This window comes from Anabrus simplex, chromosome 2 (assembly GCF_040414725.1).
Source record: "Anabrus simplex isolate iqAnaSimp1 chromosome 2, ASM4041472v1, whole genome shotgun sequence".
NCBI classification, from domain to species: Eukaryota; Metazoa; Arthropoda; class Insecta; order Orthoptera; family Tettigoniidae; genus Anabrus; species Anabrus simplex.
Window position 1 is genome coordinate 316033029 of NC_090266.1, and position 20372 is coordinate 316053400.

Here is a 20372-nt window from a genome sequence, read left to right on the forward strand (position 1 = left end):
CATTCATTTTAAAATTTCACCCCCCTTTTCACCCCCTTAGAGAAGGAATATCCAAAAATCCTCTCTTAGCGAGCACCTACATCTTAATATGAATATATCCCCAAAATTTCATTTCTTTATGTCCAGTAGTTTTGGCTCGGCGATGATGAATCAGTCAGTCAGTCAGTCAGGACAAGTTATTTTATATATATACTAGCAAGATACCCGTGCTTCGCTACGGTATTATACTGAAATTTATAATTAAATGCTTAACGTTTTATATATAATCCTCCGATCTGACTCGTTTTCTGAGAGATTACGGCAAAGTTCCTCACATTTTTCAATATTTCTTTCCAACAATCGATTTCGTACTTCGCGAGGTAGGTCCAGGTATTCCACGCGGTCAGTTCGGTCCCTAAATCTTTGCCATCTTTTCCTATAAGCATTTTTAGTATGGATCAAATCCTGACGGAGATCCGGCGTGGTGTCGTCTTGGGTGCCTTGGCAGTACTGAACCCGCGGCTTGACTGTATTCGTAGTCATTACCAGGCCAGGACCCGTTTCCAGCGCGGTCCGCACAATTTGACGACAGTCCAGAACTTTATTATTATTATTATTATTATTATTATTATTATTATTATTATTATTATTATTATTATTATTATTATTATTATTATTATTATTATTATTATTATTATTATTATATGTTCTGGACCCCACAGCAAGATGCAAATTACATCTGCTACCATTGTCATTGTTGACAATGTGACCAGCACCATTGTCGCGCGTAGGCAAGTGTGCGGGATTTCTGGCGATAGGAATGATATACTTCCGTGCATTATTGACCTTATTATAGAGGTGAATAATTTGACGGTCAATCTCATTCCTATCCTTTATTTCAAATGTGTTTAAATTTTTATTTATATGCCAGGAGAGTCTACTGCAATCTAAGAATGTTCTCCGAAGGAAAAGATGGCTATTGAAATCGAACCCAGGAAAGATTAAAAATGATCGGTTTATGATCCGAATAAGTACATCGAAAATCTACAGCCTGTTTCCAGCCATTCGACAGGGTCAGGAATGGAATGAATAAAGCCCCCATCTAGCGGCGACAGTAGGAATTGTGCCGGCTGCCGAAGCACTCCTCTGGGGCAATGAGCGATGAATGACAAATGAAATTAAATATTTTACAGTGTTGCTGGAATGAATTATGACAGGGAAAACCGGAGTGTCCGAAGAAAACCTGTCCCGCCTCCGATTTGTCCAGCACGAATATCACATGGAGTGATCGGGATTTGAACCACGGAACCCAGCTGTGAGAGGCCGGCGCGCTGCCGAGTGAGAAACGGAGGCTCCTTATAAGTACGTTATGAAAAGTAAAATCAATTGGTCTCACCTCCTTTTACACACCACCGCCGTTAAGTATATTTCCACCCCCCGCCCAAAGAAAAATTAAAAGAAGGCGTGTTTCTTTATGTTTAAAGGAGATTCCAAACACCAATGTTCACGTCTTTTACCTTCAGTTTTGAGATATAAGTATCCCCATAAAAATAATTCACCTTTTTTCACTTCCTTTCACCCCCCCCCCCCCCGCAGGTGAATTTTCCGGGAAAAATACTTGTTTCTTTAATAGTAAATGATCTTCTAAATACCAATTATCACGACTCTTAACTTCTTCAGTTTTTGATTTGTGTGTCCTCATGAAAGGAATTCAACTCCTTTTCACTCCCGCCGCCCAAGATGGTTTCCCCTTCGAAAAGCGTTTTTCTTTGTTTTTAAAGGAGAGCCAAATACCAATTTTCACGTCTGTAACAACTTTAGTTTTTATTACATGTATGTATTCTCATACAATTAAGTCAACTAATTTTTCAATTCTTCCCCCCCCCCCCCTTCATTGGATTTTCCGAAAATACGTGTTTCTTTACTTTTAAAGCAGATTCCAAATATCAAATTTCACGTATGTAACGTCTTCATTTTTGAGATATCAGTAGCCTAGTTAAAAGAAATCGACACCATTTTCAGTCACTTTTACACACAGCCCCCCTTCCACCCAAGTGGTATTTCCGAAAACTAAAAATACACGTTTCTTTGTTTTTAATAGAGATAAAAATACCATTTTCACTTCTGTAACATGTTAAGTTTTTTGATGTATACTGTACATATTCTCATTTTAAAATTTCACCCCTTTTTATTTCCCCTTAAGTGGAGTTTCCAAAAACGAATCACCCATGTTTCTTTACATTTACAGGAAATTACAAATACCCACTTTTTACGTCTGTAACATTTTACCTTTCTCAGATATTCTGTAGATATAGTCTTTCAAAAAATTCACCCCAATTTTTCACTCCAGTAAACCGCCATTAATTGGTTTTTCCAAAAACATAAAATACGTGTTTCTTTATTTTTAAAGGAGATCCCATATACAAATTCTCAGTTCTGTAATATCTTCAGTTTCTGAGATATATGTGTCCTCATAAAGAGATTCAACCCTTTTACACCCCTCCTATTGGGATTTACAGAAAACAAAAAATACGTGTTCCTTTATTTTTAAAGGAGATTCTAAATACCAATTTTTACATGTTTAAACTTTTAAAGTTTAAAGATGTAGACACACTCATTTTAAAAATTCACCCCCATTTTCAACCCCCATTATTTGGATTTTCCAAAAACGAAAAAATACCTGTTTCTTTATTTTTAAAGTAGATCCCAAATACCAATTTTCAGGTCTGTAATATCTTCAGGTTCTGAAATATAAGTAGCCTCATTAAAGGCATTCAACCTTATTTTTCACCCTTTTTCACCCTTCCTATTAGGATTTTCCGAAAACAAAAAAGTACGTGTTTCTTTATTTTTAAAGGAGATTTCTAAATACCAAATTTTACATCTATAAACTTTAAAAGTTTTGAGATATAGATACACTCATTTTAAAAATTTCATCCCCCTTTTCACCCCCCATTATTTGGATTTTCCCAAAACGAAAAAATACCTGTTTCTTCATTTTTAAAGTAAATTCCAAATACCAATTTTCAGGTCTGTGATATATTCAGTTTCTAAGATATAAGTATTCTCTTTAAAGGCATTCAACCCATTTTTCACCCCTTTTCAGCCCTCCTATTGGGATTTTCCGAAAACAAAAAAGTACGTGCTCCTTTATTTTTAATGAAGATTCTAAATACCAATTTTTACATCTCTAAACTTTAAAACTTTTGAGATATAGATGCACTCATTTTAAAAATTCACCCCCCTTTTCACCCTCGCATTAATTGGATTTTCCAAAAACAAAAAAATATGTTTCTTTATTTTTGAAAGCGATCAAAAGTACCAATTTTGAGGTCTGTAATATCTTCAGTTTCTGAGATATATGTATTCTCTTTAAAGGCATTCAACACATTTTTCACCCCTTTTCACCCCTCCTATTAGGATTTTCCGAAAACAAAAAAAATACGTGTTCCTTTATTTTTAATGAAGATTCTAAATACTAATTTTTACATCTCTAAACTTTAAAACTTTTGAGATATAGATGCACTCATTTTAAAAATTCACCCCCCCTTTCACCCTCGCATTAATTGGATTTTCCAAAAACAAAAAAATATGTGTTTCTTTATTTTTCACAGCGATCAAAAGTACGAATTTTGAGGTCTGTAATATCTTCAGTTTCTGAGATATAAGTAGCGTATCCGGATTAAAGGCATTCAACCCCTTTTTCACCCTTTTTCACCCCTCCTATTGTGATTGTCTGAAAACAAAAAAATACGTGTTTCCTTATTTTTAGAGAAGATTCTAAATACCAATTTTCACATCTGTAAACTTTTAAAGTTTTGAGATATAGACACACTCATTTTAAAATTTCACCCCCCTTTTCACCCCCTTAGCGACGGAATATCCAAAAATCCTCTCTTAGCGAGCACCTACATCTTAATATGAATATATCCCCAAAATTTCATTTCTTTATGTCCAGTAGTTTTGGCTCGGCGATGATGAATCAGTCAGTCAGTCAGTCAGTCAGTCAGGACAAGCTACTTTATATATATAGATATAGATATAATATGTGACGTATTGTGCAATATAGTTAAGATAACTTGAGAGCTTTCTCCAAAACTAATCTTTCCATCCCGGTTGTAAGAAAAAACTGCCAAACGATGTCTGTGCATAGGCAACACTGCACCGTGGAGTCGATCACATCAAACAAGAAAGGAGCAGAGTGAGCGGAAGCAGTACTGGGGGGGGGGGGGGATAGTAGGAGAGGTTTACCGTGGTAGGTACCAAACATCAAAAAAGAACACCACCTTTCAAAACATTTTTTAGATTGGAACAGCAGCTTTAAACGAGAATACAGTACACACTAACATTTTTGGAGAAAATAGATCCTCAAATATACCCTGGACATTTTAGGAATAGTAGCAAAGGGATAATTAAGCTAAACCCTACAAAATTAAATTGACCAATATATATATATATATATATATATATACGAGATTAAAAAGGAACTGCCATGCAAGGTCCGTGCTTTAACAGTTTTTCCAGAGTTGTACAGATAATCATCTCAGATGATAAATTTCTTAATTAGAGTTTCTAAACCTTTGAGAGAACAACTCTTTTTTTTTTGTCAATAAAATTGGTGAAAAATCTTTATCACAATATACACCTCGTTAACCAAGAAGATATAGTCCGAGCAAAAATCCCAGACATTGATTACAAAGGCAAAATAGCTCGGGTCCCCGTTTAGAGGAAAAGTTTTCGAAAGGGGACTAACCCACAGATAAGTTTTGACAAAATCACAAAAATCGTTACATAGAACACTGTGTCAGCGTGAGTCTTGACCATATAATGGAACTAGATCACAAAACCAGTTTTCTCAATTATTTTTTTAAAGAGAGGTGTCACACACGCAATCACCTCAAATGATAAATATTAATATTATTATCTAATCAAATTTGGAGGGAACAAGTACACTTTTACCATGAAGATCAAGAAATATTTGGCCACACTAAAAAAACCGAATACGCCTCCAGGGCGCCCTAATATAAAAAGCATATACACCTAATAAAAGAGAAAAAGGGTAGGATAAAAAGGAGGATCAGTACAATAAGGATAAGTGAGGATGAAAAGAAAGGAAACTCCGACTGCGTAATGCTGGAGAATGTTTGATCTGCCAATAGATGTTTTCCAGAATCATCTAAGGTTGAGAAAGTTCTGTTTGACGATGTTTAGGCTCAGTCCACATCACCAAGTATTCAGCACTAAAAGTCAATTCATCTTAATCAGTTTGAAGGTGGCAAGGAGTTAGACTCGAACCAAGGCCTTGAAAGTTTTCATAGCATGCCATCACTCAAAATGCCGAACAGGCCGAGTTTAAAGTTTCCAAAACAAGTTTAGTAAATGATATGTTTAGCTCACCAAAGTCCTTTCAGAATAACTCCATCAGCTGGTAGGGAAGAAAATGGCGCAGCACACGGCAAACAGTGCGAGGTCCGTAGCCCCTACACACACGCACACACACACACACACACACACACACACGCGCGCGCGCACGCACACACACACACACACACACACTATTTACAGAAGATGATGTCAGTCTGCCCAAGACGGGCCAAGCAGTCCAATATATACACGCCCGGAAGCGAAGACCAGTTCATTCGAGAAAGATCATGTGACGTGGCAGATGACGTAGTAGGTGCGAGGCAGACAGAAAGACAGCAGTCAGTGTGTCAAGAAAATGTCGGAGGGTAACGACACGTGAGCAAAACGTAAGGTAATTCCGATGATAGGAAGAAGTATTGATAACCAGAGCAGATAATAATAAGAGCATATAGTCCTGTAGAAACATAAAATTGTAGAGTATGTGGAGATGTACATGCGACGAGGTTTGCAGAAACTCGTAGAACGTCGATGGAGAGGTTATGGCAGTAGCACGTTACATATTCCTGCCACCGGGCGGAATCCGAAGGATGGGCGAAAGCAGGTAGGCGTAGCAGCAGCAGGTATGTCCAAGAGCAGCTCCTCCACTGGATTCGATGATCGGCGACCAGAAGAAGCGCAGTATCGGAAAAAGGCAAAAAGGAACAGCAGAAGTATGGAAAACAAAGAAGCAAGCAAAACAAGGAAAACAGAGAAAGAGAAAAGAAAGGGAAAAAGAAAGAAAAAGGAAGTAGGAACAATGGAAGGCGGTCCGGACCAATGCATAATAGACTTAAAGTGGCCAAATATAAAAATTACAGGAAGTTTCCCATGAAAATAAAAAGCAAGTACAATACAAGAATGGGGCATGGGATAGTCTGACATCAAAAGTGTGTGTGGATGGAGGGAAAAAGGACTGGGTGAGCCAAAAACAGTAAAATAAATTTTCAGAGATGTGGACCAGAACAAACAAAGCAAACAGAGAGTAAATCCAAATACCAGACAAGAAACATGAAAGAACTCTCCCTCAGTACGCAAGAAGGTTCAGGAGGAAAATTTATTAAGTTCGGAAAAATGGGCCTGCCGAATATCATAAGGGTTGGAGAGAGACTGCAATTGAGCAGTAACCAAAGAGGGGAAAGAAAGAATTCGGTATGTGCCAATCCATATAGGGGAAAGCTTAGCCGAAATATGATGTTGGGTAGAACTAATGGGATGGTTTTTTAACAAAACCTGATCAAAATGCTTGAACTTAGGCGGACGAAGACGGGAATTACATGTTTTACGGTAAAGTTCTCTGGCGTGATTTAAATTACCAAGAGCTTCCCGTAGTTGAGAGTCAGTGAGTAAATGAGGCGGGGTAAGCAATAAAGAGGGCAAGTTCCAGTTTAAAGATAAAGGAGTATGAAGATCTCTTCCCAAGAAGAGTTTGGCGGGAGAAAAGGAGGTAGAATCATTAACAGTAGCATTTAAGGCTAAACAAAAGTGAGGGAGTTCAGTATCCCATGACGTTTGATCTTGGGAATAAAAAATGGAAAGAAAAGATTTAAGATTCCAGTGGTAACGTTCAACAACATTTGCCTGAGGGTGATAGGGTGAGGTACAGACCTTTTTGATACCATAAGAAAAACAGAAATTATAAAAAACTTTGGAAGTAAAAATTGACGCGTTATCAGAGACCAGAATTGTAGGAATGCCTATAAGAGGAAAAACGTGATTAGTTAGTAAATTAATGATAATCTGGGAAGAAATGTTACGTAATGGGCGTACAACAAGAAATTTGGAAAAACCATCCAATAAAGTAAAGATGCAGGAGTTTGATTTGGAAGATTTGACCAAAGGACCGACAATGTCGATATAGAATTTCTCGGCCGGGTAAGTAGAGGGAGAGGCTGCGTATGTCCCAAAAGGTTGATGATTTTGTGGCTTATGCTTTTGACACAGGTCGCAAGATCGGACCCAAGAAAAAACATCCTTTCGCATTTGGGGCCAATAAAACTGAGAGGCAATGCGAGAATAAGATTTCGCCATTCCAAAATGTCCACCAGTAGGGGACCCATGAAAATATTGAAATATCATGGGGCGTAATGCGGAGGGGAGAACCAGACGAGGAGTAGCCCGAGGAGTAGGTTTAAAGACAAGGAGTTGATTTACAATGCGAAAAGGCCCAGAATAATCATTAGAAGAAATATCGTTTTTCAATTGCTGGCAGTATGGATCGAGATTTTGATGGTCTTGGCAGGACTGAAAGGACAAAGGACAATCAGTAAGAGAAGAAATAGAATTTACCATAGAAACCGGAAGGTGGTGTATTTCGGAATCAGCAAGATGATGATCGTCAAATAGGCGAGACAACGCATCAGCGACCGAATTTTGAAAACCAGAAATACATTTCAGAGAGAATTTGAAACGTGACAAACGAAGCAACCAGCGACCAGTACGTCCAATTTTCGGAGCATTATTAAGTAACCGAGAAAGTGCTTGGTTGTCAGTGCTCACGATAAACTCTCTATGATCGAGATAGTCGGAAAAATGTTCAATTGAAAGGATTAAAGCAAGTGCTTCCCGTTCATAAACGGAATATTTACGTTCCACAGGTGATAGTAAACGAATATAATAGGCAATAGGGCGGGATTCGCCCTGTATAGTTTGTTGCAAGACAGCGCCAATGGCGACATCGGAAGCATCAGTAGAAAGCTCAAATGTAATGTTAAAATCAGGAATTTGTAAAAGAGGAGCTTGGGATAGTTTTGTTTTTAAACAGGAAAAGGCATTTTGCTGTAAGTCACCCCAGTGAAACTTTACGCCTTTGCGTTTCAATAAGTTAAGAGGTTCGGAAATATGGGAAAAATTAGGTATATATTTTCCATAAAATCCAACCATACCAAGAAAGGAACGTAACTGCTTTAAGTTCTTTGGAGGTGGGATTTTATGGATGGCAGAAACCCTATCCGGATCGACAGCAACACCGTTAGAACTGAGAATATGACCTAAAATCTTAATCGAAGCTTGAGCAATTAAGACTTTAGAAGGATTAACCGTTAAACCCACGGAACGAAGACGCGTTAAGACTTCACGAATATGCTGTAGGTGAGTGGAAAGATCAGGGGAACAGATCAAATTATCGTCAATAAATGGGAACAAATATTGATATTTTATGTCAGAAAAAAGTGAATCAACAAAGCGTTGCATAATTTGAGAACGTAAATTAAGTCCGAAAGGAACATTCTGAAACTGAAAAAGACCATTAGGAGTAATAAAGGCAGTGTAACGGGAGCTAATTTCGTCTAGGGGAATTTGATTGTATGCAGAATTAAGATCGAAAATGGAGTAATATTTGGCGTTGGAAAAATGTTGAAAAGCGGACTGCAATTTGGGCATAGGATAGGAATAGTAGAGTATACGGCCATTTAATTTACGATAATCTACGATGAATCTCGAAGATCCATCGGGTTTATCGACAATAAAGGCAGGGGAAGCATAATTAAAAGAAGAAGGAATTATAGTTTTGTCCTGAAGCATTTTAACAATTAATTGATTTAAAATTTTCATGCGAGGAGGGCTGAGAAAATAGGGGTTGAACGAACAGGAGTAGAATCAATTAAGTCAATATGAGCCTTGAAATCTTTGACCGTACCAAGAACAGGAGTAATGACATCAGAAAATTCAGTTGACAAAGAATCAATTTGATCAGAATGAATAGAATTGATACTGTGAGACATGGATGAAGTTGAAGAAGGATAATCAGCAATATTAATTAATGGAATAACCGTTGAAGAAAAATGAAAAGAAACCGTAGAGTTTACGGAATCAAAAATAAGACCCGTGTGGGAAAAAATCATAGCCTAAAATAAGAGAAGATAATTCCGAAACAACAAGAAAGGTAAACGGCCAAGGAAAATGTTGAATTTTAACCGTGAGAGAAATATGACCAAAAACATCAATAGGGTGATTAGAAGCCGAAACACAACCGACAGTAGAAGGAAGAAAATGAAGGTGAGAAAATACCTTTTTCAGAGATTCAAAGAAAGACAAACTGATTAAAGAAACAGCAGCCCCTGAATCAAGAAGAGCGACTGAGGGGACATTATTAATAGTCAAGACAATATGAGAAGTAGGAGGTACAAATGACGAACTTTCCGTAAAAAACAAGTTGAGAAGAAAATTCAGACGGCAAAGATCGAACATTTGAAACAAGAGTAGAGAGGGACTGAACAACAGAAGACAGATTTTGCCCATTATTACGCCTACTGTCTAATGACGCGGGTAAGCCACGTTTCCCAAATAGGGAGTAGCACAATTCCGAGATATATGACCCTTTCCTTTACAACGGAAGCAAATAATAGGAGAAGGAGTATTACCAGAAGAAACGGATGTAGAAGGTAAAGGACGAGAATCGAGAGGAGGTGGGATAGATGAGTAATAAGAAATATCTCCCAGAGAATGAATGGCGTGAGATTGAGCTAAATTAAAAAGCTGAAGCATGGACGTAGGAGGATTTAAGGCATCGAAAAGCTGCGAAAGGAAGGAGTAGCGTAGAATTGGACGATAGAAATTAAGTCATTGACAGAGTGAGCAATGTTTAAAATATCACTATAGGTCGTAATCGAATCAAGATAGTCATGACCAGGTTCGGTGGGAAGTTGATGACGACGAATAAATTCAAGGCTCAGCTTGCAACGTATTTCGTAAGGTAAGAAATAGTTGTGTATGGCATTCCGAAGTTGATACCAATTGGAAAAACTTAACATATTATCAACCCAAAATTTAGTAAAAAGAACGGTAGTTTTAGGAGACAGTAATCCCATTAACTGAGGAAAAGAAGCTAAACCAATATTTAGAAATTTTCGTGCAGAAAAGAGCCACAAGGTCAAACTACGAGGATCAGTAGATTGTAATTTAGGGACTTGATCAAGAGATTGTTTTATGATCTGTACATTGAGAGAGGTATCAACAGACGTGTATTGAGGTAGTGAAAGGGGAGGGGGTAAAGATGTGGATCGGGAGGCATAGAATGAAGTTGAGCTAATGAAGAGGGCTTGCCCTCTGAATCAGTGAGCAAATCGGGAGAATTAACACGGGAAGATAATGTTGGGGTATCAGAAAAGGAGATTAAGTTACTAGTGGAAACCTCAGGTAAAGACCGAGTATGATATACTGGGGGTGGAGATAAATCGCTATCGTCGCCCAAGCAAAAATTATCCGAAAAGCAAGCCATAGTGTTACGAGAATAACCAAAACAAAATGCGAAAAGATCTAAGGAGAAACCAAAAAATTGTATCAATTTAAACAAGAGAATATGATGGGAATGAGGAAGAAAGGAATGTCTGCTACCATATGTGACGTATTGTGCAATATAGTGAAGATATCTTGAGAGCTTTCTCCAAAACTAATCTTTCCATCCTGATTGTAAGAAAAAAACTGCCAAACGATGTCTGTGCATAGGCAACACTGCACCGAGAAGTCGATCACATCAAACAAGAAAGGAGCAGAGTGAGCGGAAGCAGTACTGGGGGGGGATAGTAGGAGAGGTTCACCGTGGTAGGTACCAAACATCAAAAAAGAACACCACCTTTCATAACATTTTTTAGATTGGAACAGCAGCTTTAAACGAGAATACAGTACACACTAACATTTTTGGAGAAAATAGATCCTCAAATATACCCTGGACATTTTAGGAATAGTAGCAAAGGGATAATTAAGCTAAACCCTACAAAATTAAATTGACCAATATATATACTATGCGCGCACTTTTTAGTGATAGATTTTTGTAATCGTTGGAGAAGTAAGAAGGGTTCCGTTAATATTGCCAACTGAATGGAAATGAAATCTGAATTGAATCGATAATATGATCGATCGATATGAATTTTATAAACCTTTATTATTTTAAGCAAACAACTGTGTCACACACACAATATTTAATACTATATAACATTTCCCGTTGCGAAACGCGATCCTAGCATGAATTCTATAGTTCGGCTTTGATTTGTAAACAACAACAGTACGAGTACTTAAAGTGTACGCCAGATGGCGCACAGCGATGATAAGCGATTCTTAGTTTGTGTTTCAAAGGTTGCCAATACGAATCTCGAAGATAACCGAAGTCGACCGCTTCAGGACTAGGGTGTAAATCTATCACTAAAAAGTGCGCAGATAGTATATATATATATAAGAGATTAAAAAGGAACTGCCATGCAAGGTCCGTGCTTTAACAGTTTTTCCAGAGTTGTACAGATAATCATCTCAGATGATAAATTTCTTAATTAGAGTTTCTAAACCTTTGAGAGAACAACTCTTTTTTTTTTTGTCAATAAAATTGGTGAAAAAAGTTTATCACAATATACACCTTGTTAACCAAGAAGATATAGTCCAAGCAAAAATCCCAGACATTGATTACAAAGGCAAAATAGCTCGGGTCCCCGTTTAGAGGAAAAGTTTTCGAAAGGGGACTAACCCACAGATAAGTTTTGACAAAATTACAAAAATCGTTACATAGAACACTGTGTCAGCGTGAGTCTTGACCATATAATGGAACTAGATCACAAAACCAGTTTTCTCAATTATTTTTTTAAAGAGAGGTGTCACACACGCAATCACCTCAAATGATAAATATTAATATTATTATCTAATCAAATTTGGAGGGAACAAGTACACTTTTACCATGAAGATCAAGAAATATTTGGCCACACTAAAAAAACCGAATACGCCTCCAGGGCGCCCTAATATAAAAAGCATATACACCTAATAAAAGAGAAAAAGGGTAGGGTAAAAAGGAGGATCAGTACAATAAGGATAAGTGAGGATGAAAAGAAAGGAAACTCCGACTGCGTAATGCTGGAGAATGTTTGATCTGCCAATAGATGTTTTCCAGAATCATCTAAGGTTGAGAAAGTTCTGTTTGACGATGTTTAGGCTCAGTCCACATCACCAAGTATTCAGCACTAAAAATCAATTCATCTTAATCAGTTTGAAGGTGGCAAGGAGTTAGACTCGAACCAAGGCCTTGAAAGTTTTCATAGCATGCCATCACTCAAAATGCCGAACAGGCCGAGTTTAAAGTTTCCAAAACAAGTTTAGTAAATGATATGTTTAGCTCACCAAAGTCCTTTCAGAATAACTCCATCAGCTGGTAGGGAAGAAAATGGCGCAGCACACGGCAAACAGTGCGAGGTCCGTAGCCCCTACACACACGCACACACACGCACACACACACACACACACACACACACACACACACACACACACACACACACACACACTATTTACAGAAGATGATGTCAGTCTGCCCAAGACGGGCCAAGCAGTCCAATATATACACGCCCGGAAGCGAAGACCAGTTCATTCGAGAAAGATCATGTGACGTGGCAGATGACGTAGTAGGTGCGAGGCAGACAGAAAGACAGCAGTCAGTGTGTCAAGAAAATGTCGGAGGGTAACGACAGGTGAGCAAAAAGTAAGGTAATTCCGATGATAGGAAGAAGTATTGATAACCAGAGCAGATAATAATAATAATAATAGCATATAGTCCTGTAGAAATATAAAATTGTAGAGTATGTGGAGATGCACATGCGACGAGGTTTGCAGAAACTCGTAGAACGTCGATGGAGAGTTTATGGCAGTAGCACGTTACGAATATAATGCATCCATTTTTATTATACTTGAAGTATTGCAAAATAAGAAGAATTAGGGAAAAGAGAAAGGAAACTGAAAACAGTATTAGTAGAAAATGGAAAGTTAGCGACTGTCTACAACACCAAGAGAGATGCTGGGCGATGAGGGTGTCATTCCCGACGCTGGGTTTCAGAGAAAATCCACATTATTATAGTAACTGCACTGTTACTACCGTACTACATTATTATTGAATTTCCAATGAAAATAGAAGGGAACCGTATTGTGCAAAAGCATATTAGGGCTATAGTTTAACAATTACATACAATTTGCAACAGATTGAACATTATGATGAAAGCTTATTAAAGGTGCAGTGGATGAAAGGTAAAAATTATTATTATAACAACATTAGCGTGATTAGCTGCCACCCCCGGAGGCCCGGGTTCGATTCCCGGCTCTGCCACGAAATTTGAAAAGTGGTATGAGGGCTGGAACGGGGTCCACTCAGCCTCGGGAGGTCAACTGAGTAGAGGTGGGTTCGATTCCCACCTCAGCCATCCTGGAAGTGGTTTTCCGTGGTTTCCCACTTCTCCTCCAGGCGAATGCCGGGATGGTACCTAACATAAGGTCACGGCCGGTTCCTCCCCTCTTCCTTGCCTATCCCTTCCAATCTTCCCATCCCTCCACAAGGCCCCTGTTCAGCACAGCAGGTGAGGCCGCGTGGGCGAGGTACTGGTCATTCTCCCCAGTTGTATCCCCGACCAAGAGTCTGAAGCTCCAGGACACTGCCCTTGAGGCGGTAGAGGTGGGATCCCTCGCTGTGTCCGAGGGAAAAGCCGACCCTGGAGGGTAAACAGATGATGATGATGATGATTATTATTATTATAACAACATTGTTTTTTAAATATATGAAATAGAGGTTTGTTCAATTCAGTATCACGAAAGTTCAGGTAACATTCTAGGGCATATCTGGGTCTTTCAAAAGCAGGACAATCATAAATACTACTAATACTACTGCATAAGTATTACTTTTTAATAAAATCACTTTAAGTTGTAATGCCAACCTAAACAATCATTCTTATTACCTTGACTTTTGGAGTGCAAATTTCCAGGGTAGATTATAAAGAATGATAATATTTGTTCGGGTAAATTTTATAATTTTTCCAGTATATGGTTCAAAATTCCAGCATATTTCCATTATTTCCAGTAACTATATTAAATTCCAGTACAATTACAGTACTTCCAGTATTTCCAGTATCAGTGGATACCCTCGATGACCATAGTGACCACGTTTCTTATTGAAATATCACAGTGTGGCAAAATGACCACACTACCCATTCCTATGTTAAGGGTCGAATCTCTTTCTGTATATCTTTTATAATTTTCTCTTCGGATGTGAATAAATTATTCATGAGAATGCATTATATTTTGTAATACCGTAACCCAAAATCTCAAGTAAGCTCTGCATCATGGCGAAAAACAATAGCATAATCAGGATCGGCCAATGGGGGCGTTGTAATTACAAAATGATAGTAGAATCAATGAAGATGTATGAATGACTTGTCATTATAAGGACACTGATACAAGTGAATTACAGATCTGTTGGTTCTAATGTCTCTGAATGTTTATTTAGTTTATTGCTTATTGTCAGTTTCTGTTGATTTTGCTTATTGTCAGTTTCTGTTGATTTTATTTTTGCAAAATTTCCAATGGGGGTGACGTTCTAACCCCCAGTAACCCCCACCTGGCTACGCCCCTGGTGAAAAACCAATAAGTTACAATACTTATATATATATATATACATACATACATACATACATACATACATACATACATACATACATACATACATACATACATACATACATACATACATACATAAGTACCGGTATTACATATTAGTGATTCTGCTGATTCATAGATGTTATATATATATAAGACTAATTTTAACAACAGATAAGGACATTTATGTCATTACAACATGAACTCTCAGACATTTTCTTCTGTCTGTAATAGGTAAGGTATTGGTACAAGCTGTAGAAGTTTTTCCAGATTCAGGAAAACTTCTTTACAGCTCTGTTTAGTTTTCAGTAGTATTTCACTCTCTTAAACTAGGATGAACAAAGTTATCAAACAGGCCATGAGAAATATGGTATGTAAGTCGACAGTATCCTTAATTATCAGTTGCTTAAAAGACAATTAGCATCTCTCCAAATACCAGTAATGTTCCAAAACTTTCTCCATATAATTTTATTATGAAGCTGAATCTATATAGAGTGATGTTAGTAAAAACAAAGCCATGTCGCTTCTATACAGAACACGAAGGTCCTGGGAGCGATAGAAGGAAAAGAAAGCTCTATGCCCAGCTGCCTTTGCTCCCAAGGAATAAATATGGTACTAATTTTTGGCATAGGCTAAGTGAATCTCATGATCATATGCACCTGGGGAAGTGGAAATCTTGTTTGTTAAACTTTTGAACTTCCTGTTGGTGAATCGAGATGTTAGTATTCCCCTGAAACAGTTCTTTGCTTTCTCAAAACAGAAAATATGTAATTGTATGAAAATGTTATTTATATAACATATTCAGTCCATGATGTTGGAAACTGTTAAATATTAGCTTATCACAGAAAATTAACTGAGCTCTTTACTTATGTTTCAGCCAGTCTAGCAGCTATAGCCACGCCCTTTGGTTGCCTGCTCTCTGGACCCCTTCTGGATCGATTTGGGCGCAAGACATCCCTTCTAGCCCTCAACGTGCCCTGTGTTATAGGGTGGATATTGCTGGGATGTGCTCCTCACTCTGAAGAAGGCTTCTTGGCTCAGGTGTATGCTGGAAGGATCCTGACTGGTATTGGAACTGGAATGGCCAGCATTCCAGCCACAGTGTACCTGGCTGAGATTGCCCACAGTTCTTTACGAGGACTGCTTGTTACATGGACATCAGTGTTCATTTCCATAGGAATTCTGACTGTCTACATACTTGGATCGTGTCTCCAAGAGAACTGGCGATTAGTTGCCTTCATCTGCTCTGGATTCCCAATGGTTGCAGCTGTCTTGGTACTTTTCTTACCAGAGAGTCCAGTGTGGTTGTTGTCAAACGGTCGGTTTCAGGATGCTGAGAAGAGTTTTAGACGTTTACGTGGAGTTCCGTCGCAGTATAAAACTCCGGTGTACATCCACGAAGAAATTGACACAATCACTGCTAATATTGCACAACAAAATGCTCGTCGCCAACACACAAGTTGGGTGGCAAACTTCAGAAAATCATTTTTTCAACAACAAACTATCAAACCATTGCTTATTATGAACACTTACTTCTTTTTCCAGCAGTTCTCAGGCATCTTCGTGGTGATCTTCTATGCTGTGGACATAGTTAAGGAAGCTGGAGTTACATTAAATGTCTACCTGGCAACAGTGTTGATTGGGGTAGCTCGGGTTATAACGTCAATAATTGTAAGTCTCGCATCCAACAAATATGGTCGAAGAGCTCCCTCAATAATTTCTGGAGTTGGCATGACAATATGTATGGGTGCATTAGCAACCTACCTTTGCCTAGTTAAGCCCGAAGTAAACCTTATTCCAAGTAATGGCTGGTTACCAGTCACTGCCCTTATTGTTTACATTCTTACAAGTACCGTCGGTTTCCTTACATTACCCTGGGCAATGATTGGTGAAGTGTTTCCATCCAATGTCCGAGGACTAGCAAGTGGTATCACTACATGTGTTGCATATGTTTTTAGTTTTATTGCTATAAAAATCTATCCATCGATGTTGCACTCATTGGGAACTGACGGAGTGTTCTTCTTTTATGGCTCTATATCTTTAGCGGGTACAATATTCGTTATATTTTTGCTTCCAGAAACAAAAGGCAAAACACTATTGGAAATAGAAGAGTATTTTATGTCCAAAAAGGAATCAAATAAACCAAATGAACTTATCAAAAATGGATCAGGTGATCAAGACAGAGAACGCATTCTTGACAGTCTGGAGAAACCTATCATCATAGTACCTTCGAATCCAGTACATGTCGCCATTAATTCCCAGCCATCATAAGAGAGAAGTATTAACATTTTAGAATAATGTTTTATTTGCTGCACAGTATCGTATGCGACACCAGTGCCAAAACTCCTTTGATGTCGTGCGAAGCTGATCTCTGTAAATAGGGAAGATGCAATACAAGTGAAGAGGAGATATAATGCTGGGTCCAGTTTATTTCAGCTGTATTGTGATAAAATATCTATACATGAATCACTCATCTCATCATTCGATGTTGTACATTCATGGAAGCAAATTAAAATCCCATTTGTTATTTTTATATTTTATTTTATCTGTCTCATGTTAAATACTCATAATGTTTTTTAAGTGTCATCATTCATGTCGTTGAAAGAAGTAGGCTACTCCAGCCATTCGGCCATTTGCTAGAGAGATAAACTTAAGTTAGCATCTAGCCTTCCAAAACAAGGAAAATGTCGTATATGACGGCTGGAAAAATACTAGTGTCAACATATATATGAAATCATTTACTCTAGAACCACCCTACCTCTATAGGCCTTCAGTGTAGTGCTCTGAAACATGTTGCACCTATTGCCAGATGTGTGGAAGGAATAGGATACCAGTAGCAATGCCCTCTGTCACAATATTATTCCTGTGAGGGAACTGCTGGCATGGTGGAGGTAGGAGGAGGTCCTGGAGAATCCACCCTGCTCACCAGACATGGGTCCCTATGATTTTCATGTGTTCCCCAAACTAAAGGAACCACTCCGAGCAAAGCATTTCCGTACATGAAATGCCATATATCTAGCGACCGGTCGCTCCATCACGGACATCAACAAAAGGCAGCACGGTTACTGGTATCCTGCACCTTCTATACATCTGACAATGGGTGCAGCATATTGCCAGGAATTACAAAGGATTGCATCGCTATGTATATGTTGCTTCTGATTTTTTCCAGCCCCTGTAATATAGTACTTACTAGGTTGTTCTTTAAGACCGCCAACTGATTGTCACGTGAATACAGATCTCCACCATGTGGAATACTACACCAGGCCAGAATTCTTTTAGATGTATTTATTCTTTAAAGGAAGATATTCCATGTCATAAGAAGCACTGCATATTAATAATAGGTCACAAAGATATTCTCACTGCCATTCAGCATGGTAAAAAAGAGAGTTATGAAGAACACCTTCTAAATATATTTTTTAAATACAATTCTCAGAAAGAATTATTTTTCTGACATGTATGCTGAAATGTGTGCTTTTAAATTAATAGGAAGACCACATATCTGAAAATAATGCTTGGCACCACAAATTATACAAGTAAACTGTCTGATGCAATGAAGTCTGGTGACTGAATTAATGATTTTCAAGAAAGTCTGAGGCCTTATAACATGTAATATATGCAGTTCCATCTACTTTCTACTTTGTCCACTTTATACATGAAGAAAGTAAATATTGCTAGTTTTACTTGAAATATAGACATTTAGCCAGCAGAGAACAACTTCTTATAGAACATGAATGTTGTTCTATTATTTAAAAATGTATTGATTATTTGTTTTATAACTGGCTCAGTGCGAATGTACGAGAGTAATTGTACATACGGATATGAGCAATCATGCAATACACACTAGAGATATGCCCCATACATATACTGCACTATAGACTGCTGGAGGTGTCTCCCTCCAGAAACTATCCTGCAGACTGACTGATCAGATGTGTCCTTAACTATGGTTATGGGCCACTACAACTCAAGTCCTTTAGCACAGGAAGTCTTCAAGTAAGGTTCCATAAACCATTTAGGGAAGTTAACCCCACTTAAAAGGAACTCCATAATGTGCACCTGCACCACATATTATATTGCAATGTTGTATATATTTCGGAGTAAATTATTTGAGGTTGTGGAAATTGTGTTTCGGCTTCTAAAACTAATGAAACTCGAAATTAGGGGCTGCACACTTTTCTTTATTTGTCTCCTTGGCAAAACATGAAACTGGTCCCATCAGGGATATGGATATTTTCTGGACTTCACAGTATCTGATTCTGACAACTTTCACATGTAGGATTTACTATACCTACAAGATTTCATTCCCTTCTTTAAGTTGTTTACAACGACACCACATGTCTAAGATGTATTTCATGGTAAATGCAAGGGTATAAATAAGATTTACAGATGTCTGTCATAATGAAAAATATCAAAGTCATATTAGAGATGGTCTTTTCAATATGATGGGAAAAATATATACAAAATTTAAACCACAAGAAAGGTTTCAAGAAGTGAATCTTTCCAGAATGAGCAAGTAGACAATCAATAGTAATAAGAACCATTACCAATGCAGTCTCAAGATGCAGACACTTTCAGCCTCATATTTCAGAATGTCATACCTCTAGTGTGAAAATATGTTCAAAAAATCTTCTTAAGAATAAATACAAACGTTTTTATAACCATGTTTGTACTTTCTTTTCTTATGTCATAAAACATGCCATTGCTTAAACCCTGTGAAAATCAGAAATAAAAATTTATAAAAGTGTCCATGAAGTGTCTTTGGGTTTTATCAGGTTCCTTGAACAACTAATGAGGGTAGAATATTCCCTTGTGGAGAAAATTATAAGGACCTGAATAGGTTTTGCTTTTGCAACATGACGGATAATTTTCAGTGTCCATTCAGTCACTTCATAATCAGTAGACTGTAAAAATAAATACCTTATTGAATGAGTGAAAACCTACAACATGTTTTCCAGTTTTTTGCTAGTTGCTTTACGTCACACCGACACATATAGGTCTTATGGCGACAATGGGATAGGAAAGGCCTAGGAATCGGAAGGAAGCGGCCGTGGCCTTAATTAAGGTACATCCCCAGCATTTGCCTGGTGCAAAAATTGGGAAACCACAGAAAACCATCTTCAGGGCTGCCGACAGTGGGGTTCGAACCCACTGTCTCCCGGATGCCAGCTCACAGCTGCGCGCTCCTAACCGCACGGCCAACTCGCCCGGTTTTCCCAGTTTTTGACCGGGTCAGGGATGAAATGAATGAACCATATATAGGCTATTATTACAATGGGGTCGCCACTCCCAAGGTGATTTATTAATGACTGATAGATGTTAAGAAATGAGAATGGAGAGTGTTGCTGGAATGAAAGATGACAGGGAAAACCGGAGTACCCGGAGAAAAACCTATCCCGCCTCCGCATTGTCCAGCACAAATCTCACATGGAGTGACGGGATTTGAACCACGGTATCCAGCGGTGAGAGGCCAACGCGCTGCCGTCTGAGCCACGGAGGCTAAATACGTTATTATATAAGCAATGCCTACTCTCTTATCTCAGTTGTTACTTCTAGGTAATGCTTGTTACCTGTGTTATTACTTAGTCCACTTTGTATGCTTATTCATT

General features: G+C 38.2%; 1 protein-coding gene across 2 annotated transcripts in view; it reads left to right on the forward strand.

Annotated features, from left to right (window-relative positions):
• Positions 1 to 19427, forward strand: part of LOC136864087 (facilitated trehalose transporter Tret1-2 homolog) — a 462248-nt gene extending 442821 nt beyond the window's left edge. For both annotated transcript variants that reach the window (XM_067140645.2, XM_067140643.2), the window contains one exon: positions 15647 to 19427. In XM_067140645.2, coding sequence (XP_066996746.2) covers positions 15647 to 17040 — 1394 coding nt within the window. In that variant the 3' untranslated portion in view covers positions 17041 to 19427. The remainder of the gene's footprint in view (positions 1 to 15646) is intronic.
• Positions 19428 to 20372: the final 945 nt, after the last annotated feature.